Genomic DNA, 10344 nt, shown 5'->3' on the forward strand with positions numbered 1-10344 from the left:
GCTGTTTCTTTTGCTGAAAAGCTATTAATGGATCATAAAAATTTTCTAGACTTCCTGAAGTCACAAAGACCTGCTATCCGATCAGCTACTTATAACTTGTTGAAGAGCTTAATAAAAAATATACCACAGGTGATTAATGATGGAAATATAAAAACTCTTGCCACTGCAATTCTTGGTGCTTTCAATGAGAAGGAGACAACTTGTCATCGCTCGATGTGGGATGTAATATTACTTTTCTCTAGAGGATTCCCTGATGGTTGGACCTCCATGAATGTTCAGAAAGGCATACTGAATCCATTTTGGAATTTCCTTAGAAATGGGTGCTTTGGTTCCCAGCAGATTTCATATCCAGCTTTGGTTTTATTCTTGGATAGTGTGCCTCCTAAGTCTATAGAAGGGGATAAATTTTTTCCCGAGTTTTTCAAGAACTTGTGGATAGGAAAGAGAACTTCTCTATCTACAGATAGAACAGCATTTTTCCAGGCTTTCAAAGAATGTTTTCTTTGGTCACTGAAAAATGCGTCAAGGTACAAATTATCCCATTCATTGTGGCCATCTGCATTTAGAAGATATATTCATTTTTGTGCCTGTCCCTGGCCCTCACTTTAACAAAAAAAAAGGAATATTGATGCAATAATTTCTTTCTGTAACCCAACTCTCTTCTGTTTGTATCAGATTTAATGATGGAGTGGACTCAATCAGGAATTTCCAAGTCACTCTTGTTGATAAAGTCCTAGTAAAGCATTTATGGCAGGATTTCCTTACAGCTGGAAACATGGAAGCTTATGACATAATCAATTCAGGAAAAGCTGCAGATTCATCTGAGGAAACTCTTAACAAGAAGACAGTGCTGAATACGAAGGATCCAATGCCCTATTTGCAAGAGTTGGGAAAAAGCCTTATTGAAATCCTTTCAGGAATTTATGTGTTAGATAGGAATTTTATGACTGTTTTTGTTTTGGAACTTGAAAAGAATTACATGGGCATTCTTCAGCAAGCAAGTAATGTGGAGCTCATTGAACGGATCATCTTGTTCATGTCATTGCTGGAGCAACATGCAGTGGTTAAAGGTGCAAGTTGGCCGTTGGTCTATATTGTTGGACCATTGTTGGCAAAGTCTTTCTCGATTATTAGATCATCCGTAAGTTGATATTAGTAACTTGTGGCACTTTATGTGGTCTTCTCTTACTTTTTTAAATTCATTTATATATGTTTGCTAGTGAAAACTAAAATATACGTTGAAGTTATTCTCTATTTTTTGTTTTAAAATCCTCCTCCTCCTCCTCTCTCTCACTAAAACAATATTGCCATTGTTGTTGACCCATTAAAAATAGGGGTTAAAAAGTTGCATAGGATTTTGGAATTGTTAAGTTATTAGATTTCTATGGGATCACTTGATGAAGAAAAAATGTTTTCTCCCAATACTCCTGAACTCACTTTGCTTTAATATATCAGGATACTCCATGTACTGTGGGACTTCTATCTGTTCCTGTCTCCATATTTGGACCACAAAAGATAGTCCAAGAAGTTTTTATTCAAAACAGAGGGTACTGTTCTAGTCAGCTTTCAAATGATGAATTGGAAGCTGAGGATTTTATGCAAATCTTCAAGAGTATTTTTGTTCCTTGGTGTCTACAGGAAAATAAAACCTCTACCAAAGCCAGACTGGATTTGTTGTTGGCACTACTAGATGATGAATATTTTTCTGAACAATGGTCTTTCATTATCGACTATGTTGTTAACCGAAGTTCTCCTGGATGCCAACCTGGGGTGGTGGATGCCACCCATGCTGCAATGTTGGCTATGCTCCTTGAAAAAGCAAGGAATGAGATTATGAATAGGAAAAAGAGAGATTATTCAGGTCATAAAAAGGGCACTCATGCTGAAGATTGGCATCATGAACACTTGGAATCATTTGCTATTTCTATTTGCCGTTCTTTGCCTCCTTTTAGTGCTTCTCATGTGCAATTTATGTGGTAAGTCAGTTATTTAATCTGAAGCATGTTGTCGTAATATACATTATAAGTTTACTTGTTAAATAAGACGAAATGATCCAATAATGTGACTATTACGTTATAAGTATTTTCCATTTATAAATTAAGATAGTATTATGGGTTGAAGTGGTTCAACCTTGTGTGTTTTTATCGTTTTTAGGGGATGAGGAATAAGGGGAAGTGACAAATTGAACTGGTGGAGTCTTTTGTTTTCTTGCCTCTTGAGTGGATAAAGGATTTTGTGGTGATGACATGGCAGCTTATATTTTTCATCTTCCATGCATTGTTGATTTTACAAAATGCATGCGAAGTCTATATTTATTGTGCTCTTATTGTATTTCAAACGCCTGTAAAAGAGAAATATAAGATTGATAATATCGTTGACTCTTTGATCGCATATCTTTTGCAGCTCTCTTATTGGTGGTTCGACAGAAGGAAATTCTACAGCTTTTCTGTCGAGAAGTTCATTGATTCTCATCTACAAGGACATCCTCCGGAAATTAATAAGTTTTATTCAGGTTTCACCTTTTCTTTGGGTACAGAATACAGCTTCTGTGTTAAGCGATGATGCAAAGTTATGTGTGGAAGATGATAGTTCTCTCAACATTGTTGAGATTGCTAAGTTTGCTCTCGAGATACTTGATGGTAGTTTCTTTTGCCTAAAGACACTTGATGGGGAAAGTGGACTTGTATCAGGAATTCTGTCTGCAATCTTTGTCATTGAGTGGGAGTCTAATTTAATTAAAGCTCTTGATGATTCGCTTGATGACAAATCAATGATTAAAACGAAAGCCAGGTTGTCATTTGGTGAATTTGTGTGCGCTTTCCGCAATAAGTTAAATGTTCAATTTATGAAAAGCCTTTGCTTAGATAGCCGCAAGAGGTTGTTGAATATCTTAATTCAATCAGTAAGGTCTGCAGTGTTTGTTGAAGACGAACTAATAAATGAGAGAATCATATCATTGTGCTTTACCTGGGTGCTTCAAATTCTTGAGTACGTCTGTTTGAATGAAGATGAGGAACAAACTCTGCTACATCTGCTGCTTAGCAAGGGTGAAATGTGGCCTGTGTTTGTGGTTCCAAGTTTCAGCTTGACAAAGGTATTGGAATATTTGATTAATGGTACTCTCTATTATGTCAGTGTTATCTTTTTTTATTTTTTATTTTTTAGATGTGTACTGTTTTAGATGGTGAACCTTGACCACATGCTTCTGTTACTTTGTTTATCTCCATTTCTGGGGTATAAGATTGCATTAATCTACCATCCTTAAGAAACCTCATGTGCTGGGCCACCCATTCATATTTACTTGTTTGCATTATAGAATGAATTGTATGTGTTACTGGTTTATTTTTCTGGACATATTGGTGGTGCAATGCATTGTAAGTCACATTTGGTTGGACATAGGCTTCACCATGGAGACAACCCATGATATTTATTAATTCATGTCGAATGTTTTTCAGTGCTTTTCATCTGTTAATTGGCAAATTTTATATGTAAGTGCTCAAATAATTATTAATTCCTTGTACCAAAAGGTGCTGCATGCATTGATGAATTTAACTGTGTATAGGGAACTATGTGGTTTGAACATATAGTAAAAGTTAAGCCCAATATACAATGAAAATTTGACCACCAATTATACCAAATGCAGGCTTCAGGACATCAGAAGTTTGTAGCATTAATTGACAAGTTAATCACGACGATTGGGATTGATAAGTTTATCCTGGGATATTCAATGCACAAGCAATCTACACTTGAAGTAAGTCAAGAGGGTGCCTCTCCTGCTTGTCTAGCTGCTGAAATACTATGTACATGGAGATGGCCAGGGAACAGTGCTGTGTCTTCTTTCTTACCTTCACTTGCTGCATATGCCAAAAGAACTATTTCTCCCCAGGCAAGCCTGTTAGATGAAACATTGAGTATCTTGCTTGATGGCGCTCTTGTTTATGGATGCAATGATACAAAGAGTTATGTTACTATGTGGCCAGTACCAGTTGATGAAGTGGAAGGCATTCAAGCACCATTCTTAAGAGCTCTTGTTGCCTTTCTGTCTACTTTGTTCAAAGAGAAGATATGGGGGGCAGAGAAGGCATTGAGTCTACTTGAGCTCCTTGTAAATAAGCTTTTCATTGGTGAAGCTGTTAATACAAATTGTCTTAACATTCTTCCTTTGCTTATAAGTATACTTCTAGAACCATTGTACAATGATATGGAGCCTGGCAGAGATGCTCAACCTTGTTCTTCAGAAGAAAATTTTGTCCAAAATACTATGATAGACTGGCTGGAGAGGACTCTAAGGCTCCCACCTTTGGTCACGTGGAAAACAGGACAAGGTGAATTCCTTTTCCTTCCAATCTATAAACACACGTTAGTTCAAATCTCTCTAAAGAGACTTTATATTTGGCAGGACAGGGTTAAACAAAAGTTACACATTTGTTTTGTGCATAAATGCATCTATGGGCTTGTGCAATTTTTAATTGCTCCGAATAATTTTTATCCCGAATGAGAAAACTTAGTACCAGAATTAAATACATGTTTCTGATGAAAATGTTCATGACTCCTGCAGATATGGAAAATTGGCTTCAGTTGGTTATAGCATGTTACCCATTCAGTGCAATAGGTGGTCCTCAAGCGATAAAGCCAGCAAGAAGTGTCAGTGCTGATGAGAGGAAACTTTTGTATGAATTATTCCAGAAGCAAAGGAATGTTGCTGGTGAATCTGCATTTGTCAACCAGCTTCCAGTGGTCCAGATGCTGCTATCAGAACTAATGGTTGTTTCAGTAGGCTATTGCTTGAATGAATTTAGTGATGAAGATTGGGACTTCCTGTTTTCTAACCTAAGGTCTTGGATTCAATCAACAGTTGTTAAGATGGAGGATGTAGCTGAAAATGTAAATGGTCTTGTTGACAGTTCATCGGATAATTTAGATCTGATGTATAAGAAAATTGAGGAAACAGTTTTGATTTCAGATCCATTTCCTATAAAGATTTGTGAAAATGCTCTGTTGTCATTTTCACTTCTCCTTAAGCAGTGTAAACTTCAACAAGCTGAAGAAGGAGATAATTTGAATACAATGAAATCAGAAAAATTGGAATCTGTTAAAGATCGAATTTTAGAGGGTATCCTTCGCCTATTATTTTGTACTGGCATTTCTGAGGCTATTGTAAATGCATGTTTCAAAGAAGCTGCATCAGTTATTGCATCATCACGTGTTGAATACACCTACTTCTGGGAATTGGTAGCTTCTTGTGTTATTAACTCCTCATCACAAGCTAGGGATAGAGCTGTGAAATCAGTGGAATTTTGGGGATTAAGTGAAGGTCCCATTAGCTCGTTGTATGCTATACTTTTCACTTCGAAGCCAATTCCTTTATTGCAGTTTGCTGCATATTTTGTTCTTTCAAATGAGCCCGTTATAAGCATGGCTGTCGTCGAAGATAATGTTAGTAACTCAGATATGTACGCGGGTAGTGACCAGGAATTAACCATAGAAGAAAAGGTCCATTTGAAACAGGAAATATCTTCCATGGTTGAAAAGGCACCTTTTGAGGTTCTTGAAATGGACTTACTTGCACAACAACGAGTAAGGACACTTAGCTTCATATGTGAAGCATTTCTTTTTAATGTCTATTTATAGGTTTTCTTGGGTTTTCCATTTCATCTCTGATATTCATTCTATCCAACAAAATCTGCAGGTAAACCTCTTCCTTGCTTGGTCAATGTTGATATCACATCTATGTTCATTGCCTTCATCATCATCTTTGAGGGAGAGACTGATCCAGTACATACAAGACTCTGCTACTTCAGTTATCTTAGATTGTCTTTTTCAGCATATTCCTCTAGATATTTCCATGATTCAGAGTTTGAAAAAGAAAGATGCAGAGCTTTCTGGTGGTTTATCAGAAGCTGCAAGTGCTGCCACCCGTGCCATAACAACTGGTTCGTTGTTTACTTCTGTGGAATCTCTCTGGCCTGTTGAATTGGTGAAAATTTCATCTCTTGCTGGTGCAATGTATGGCTTGATGCTTCGTGTTCTTCCTGCATATGTACGTGGTTGGTTCAGTGATTTGCGTGATCGTAACACTTCAGCTGCTATTGAATCCTTTACGAGGACTTGCTGTAGCCCTCCTCTCATTGCAAATGAATTGTCATTGGTATGCTTTAGTTTCTTCTCCACAAAAAGTAGTCTGCTGTGTGATGATTTTATTTTATTTTGATGATAGAAAAGCTTTTAGTGTTAACTAAGTGTAGAAACTCCTTTTCCCTGTGTCACATGATATAATCAACACGTTTGTTATAAGAAATAAATGATAGGAAAGTAATACATTAGTGGAATGATGTAGTAGTGCTATAGTCAGATCACTAATGTCATATAGTCATATCCAAGTTACAAGATATGTTTTGCACGCACTATGAAGGAGCTTACTTGGGTAGATCTAAACTTCTGATTGGATATATTTTAGGGTACAATTGGGAATCTGATTTTGTGCTTTGAACATTTATACTTATTTGGTTAAGCATGCAATTAGTTTATAAATAATCTGAGTTCTGATATATACATGTTATCTTAAATACAGATTAAGAGGGAAAACTATTCTGATGAGAATTTCTCAGTTAGTGTAAGCAAAGCAGCAAATGAGGTGGTTGCTACTTACACAAAGGATGAAACGGGAATGGATTTAGTCATTCGCCTGCCAGCATCTTATCCGCTAAGGCCTGTAGACGTTGATTGTACAAGGAGCCTAGGGATAAGTGAGACCAAGCAAAGGAAATGGTTGATGTCAATGATGCTATTTGTTCGTAATCAGGTAATTTGTTATGGACTGTGGTTAAGTTTTACATCATGTCTTTGCCTTCTGTTTATGTTGCTCTATTCTGAAAAATGCCTAGAATTACCAATTGAATTGTAGTGTCAAAACCTCAAATATTTTGCAATTTTATGTAGTTCACAGGTAATTCATATATTTTTGTTGGCTACATTTTACTAGTTGTTGCTGAACTTTATACACCTTACATTGTGATATATGGTGGAAACTGAAATCAATGTATTAGTACTTATCAGAGCATATTTGCACCAAAGCTGACAATTCCTTTTTCTGTTCCTGTAGAATGGAGCTTTAGCAGAAGCTATAGGAATTTGGAAGCGCAATTTTGATAAAGAATTTGAAGGTGTTGAGGAGTGCCCAATCTGTTACAGTGTCATCCACACTACCAACCACAGCCTTCCTCGCCTTGCTTGCAAGACGTGCAAACACAAATTTCATTCTGCTTGTCTTTATAAATGGTTTTCAACTTCTCACAAATCGTCTTGCCCATTGTGTCAGTCTCCCTTCTGAGTTTACTACTACTGCAGTGATGAATATCGCCGATTTTGCATGCTGCATATATGGTCAGAATGTGTAGATGCCACAGAATCATCCCTTATGTGTGAACATCCGAATTATGGCTGCGCCTTGCATATGGAAACTAGTTCGCAAAGCTTATAATTTTATGAATCCAACTCCTTTCCATTAAGCTTTTCTTCAAGCAGTGTGTTGAACTCGGTGAGCCGAGGAGGAAGCTTGTCTGTGATTTTTCAGCGACAACTAACAGGGATGACATCTCTACTACTAAGGCTAGAGAAAGATATCATTCTCCCCTCTGACTTATCAGATACCATCTTTTCAAATTTCTTGTCTTGATTAGTTTTTCGCCACCACAGTAATAATAGTTTTGTTGTGTGTTGGTTATGTCTAGAATAGGGTCGGTTCCAAAACAGTGGAGGTTCTACAGAGTACAGACAATAACATTTTTGTAATCTAGAGAATTAACATGTGATCAAAGATTTGTTTGAACAAGAACAGTTGTATATGTACATATTATTCAGTTATCTATATTCACCAATGAGCCATGGGAACTTTTTTAAGTACAAAAACTCGACCGATATAGCCTGTTATCCAATATGCATTTGCCTGTATCAGTCTTTATATTGGTCATTGACTTGTAATTTACAACCATTTGGTATTTTCAATGATTGCAAAGATTGGAAGTTCAAATATAGTGTCAATTTTACTATATGGCTATCAAGTGAAAATAAATGGAAGCAAAACGATGGAGAATATTTTAGCTTAATAAATCATTAGTTGACATAAGATTAGTTAATTTGGTTGAACATTTTACACTGCTAGAAATGTTAATCACTTAATCTCTATAAATATTCACAATATCTGTATTCATCTCCTCACCCATAAACTATCAATTCTCTAACGTCTGCCAGCTTATAATACTATATTTAAGATATGGAATCCTACCGAATTCCGGTAAAAATTGGCATATACAAACAAAATTAGATCCATACAATATGATTGACATATGACGTGTAAGACTCAAGACCAGAATTCCTAGCGTTGTAGAGGTCATTCCGTCTGGTATTTAACCTATTCTTGCTGATATTTATGATTTATATTCATAACATCGATATAAGTAAACTCATGCATATAATTTGCCACTTTTAATCATTGGCATTGCCCAATATAAATGGCTTTAAATATAACTATTATTTAGGTTAGATGAAAAAATTGAAGAATATAACATGACAAACTTTGCCAATAATAGATGATATAATGTGCGCCATGACTTCTTAATCCAATCTGAATCACTCTCCTTTAAAGTGCTCTAAAGTGGGAAAGTTAGTAAGATAAAAAATTAAAAGTTTAGTCACTCTTGAATTAAGATAATAGAATCCATGGTGTAAATTACAAAATTAACAATAATTAAACGGATACTTTCTTACTGTACTAATGTTGTCATTTTAAAAAATCTTTTTCCCTCTAATCCATTCATGTACATTACAGTGTCCTTCACCTCATAGAAATATTGATTGCTCTTGTTCATGCACTTTTCTCGAAGAAAGATTGGAGTTAATTTAGTCAAATTTTAGTTTTATCAATCACTTTTAATACAAAAAATAAAAAATATACATGTATACATAAAGCTAGTACTATAATTATTTTTCTAAAAAGGAAAATATACATAAGAAATATACAACAATGCCAAAGATTATTTAACGTTTTAATATATCTATATATCCATTAAGGTTGTTCAAATGATCATCTCAGCTCCACCACAATATATATAAAACACCCCATTATTTTCTTTCATTCCCGTATCTCTCAAAAGACACATTGCTCTTGTGGTTTGGGAAAGCATTAGCAAGAAAGTTTAATAACACATTTAGCAGTTGGGATTCAAAAGCTGAAGAGAAACTGATTAACATGGTGGTGCCTGAAATAATAGAGGAAAAAGAGCGCAACAAGAGAATCATCAGAGACTTATACAAAGCCATAATCTCCAAAGACGCGGACAAATTGCATCTCCTTCTTGCCCCAAACTTAGAATGGTGGTTCCATGGCCCACAACGTCATCGCCACCATTTGATTCCGTTGCTAACATGCACTTCTTCTTCAGCATCATCATCAAACCCTTTTGTTCCTCATCTCATAGAAGAGTTTGGATTGGTGATTATCGCTGAAGGGTACGATAAGGTGAACAACGTGTGGTGGGTGCATGCATGGACTATTACCGTTGACGGGGTCATTACTCAGATCAGAGAGTATCTCAACACTTCGGTGATTGTCACTAAGCTTAGGAAGCATTTGGATGCTGATGATGATGATGCTTGTTACTCTTCCATGGGTCATTGCGTTTGGAAGAGCAAGCTCGTTGATGACTCTGTGCCTGGAATTATTCTTGCAATATAGCGGTAACTCACTAACTCCGCTAGGGGTTGCAGCAGCAACCCTATCTATGGTTGCCCAACCGGTACGGTTGAGGATATATATATATATAACCAAAAACCTTTTAATTACTAAATCAAGAACTTTCAGTCAAAAGTTTAACATTTTTTTTATAAAAACTAAATCTATTTATTAGAGATATGTAAATACTAAATTACAATTTCAAGATTTTATTAGATTATTGAATATTGTATTATTTTATAATTCGCGGATTAAGTGCGGGTAGAGTTAGGGTTGACATGTTATAAATTCACAGGTAAGGTAAGGTTGAGTTTTAGCGAAAAATCAATCTACGAGTAAGAATAGAATTATGTCTAAACCCTATCCTACCCTACCAATTGTCATCTCCAAATTCCATAATATTTGTATTTATTATTGTTGTGATTTCATTCAATAATTGAGTTTCATGTTTTTATTTATAGGTGTTCAAATTAAATCATTCATTCAATTCGATTCAATTCAAATCGAAAACGGACTAAAACTTGCACTAATTTAAATTTGATTAGAGTATGAATTGAATCTGATTGAATTTTAAATCTACTTTTCAAAATCAATCCAATCCCATTCAAATCCTA

At 35.7% G+C, this 10344-nt stretch overlaps 2 protein-coding genes across 3 annotated transcripts in view; both read left to right on the top strand.

Annotated features, from left to right (window-relative positions):
- Positions 1-7908, top strand: part of LOC107606900 (E3 ubiquitin-protein ligase listerin) — an 11975-nt gene extending 4067 nt beyond the window's left edge. Inside the window, exons 8-16 of one of the 2 annotated variants that reach the window (XM_021107482.1) lie at positions 1-527; positions 676-1141; positions 1456-1976; positions 2404-3094; positions 3644-4325; positions 4559-5577; positions 5690-6148; positions 6572-6802; positions 7103-7908. The exon at positions 1-527 is cut by the window's left edge and continues 76 nt beyond it. In XM_021107482.1, coding sequence (XP_020963141.1) covers positions 1-527; positions 676-1141; positions 1456-1976; positions 2404-3094; positions 3644-4325; positions 4559-5577; positions 5690-6148; positions 6572-6802; positions 7103-7330 — 4824 coding nt within the window. In that variant the 3' untranslated portion in view covers positions 7331-7908. The remainder of the gene's footprint in view (positions 528-675; positions 1142-1455; positions 1977-2403; positions 3095-3643; positions 4326-4558; positions 5578-5689; positions 6149-6571; positions 6803-7102) is intronic. The other variant, XM_021107481.1, reaches the window with a different exon arrangement.
- Positions 9131-9798, top strand: LOC107606901 (wound-induced protein 1-like). The gene has a single exon (XM_016308904.2). It carries the CDS (start codon positions 9248-9250, stop codon positions 9731-9733), a length of 486 nt encoding a protein of 161 aa, XP_016164390.1. The 5' UTR covers positions 9131-9247; the 3' UTR covers positions 9734-9798.

This window comes from Arachis ipaensis, chromosome B07 (genome assembly GCF_000816755.2).
Source record: "Arachis ipaensis cultivar K30076 chromosome B07, Araip1.1, whole genome shotgun sequence".
NCBI lineage: Eukaryota > Viridiplantae > Streptophyta > Magnoliopsida > Fabales > Fabaceae > Arachis > Arachis ipaensis.

Coding starts and splice junctions, on each gene's coding strand:
- LOC107606901 (XM_016308904.2), top strand. CDS start 9,248: ATGGTGGTGCCTGAAATAATAGAGGAAAAAGAGCGCAACAAGAGAATC.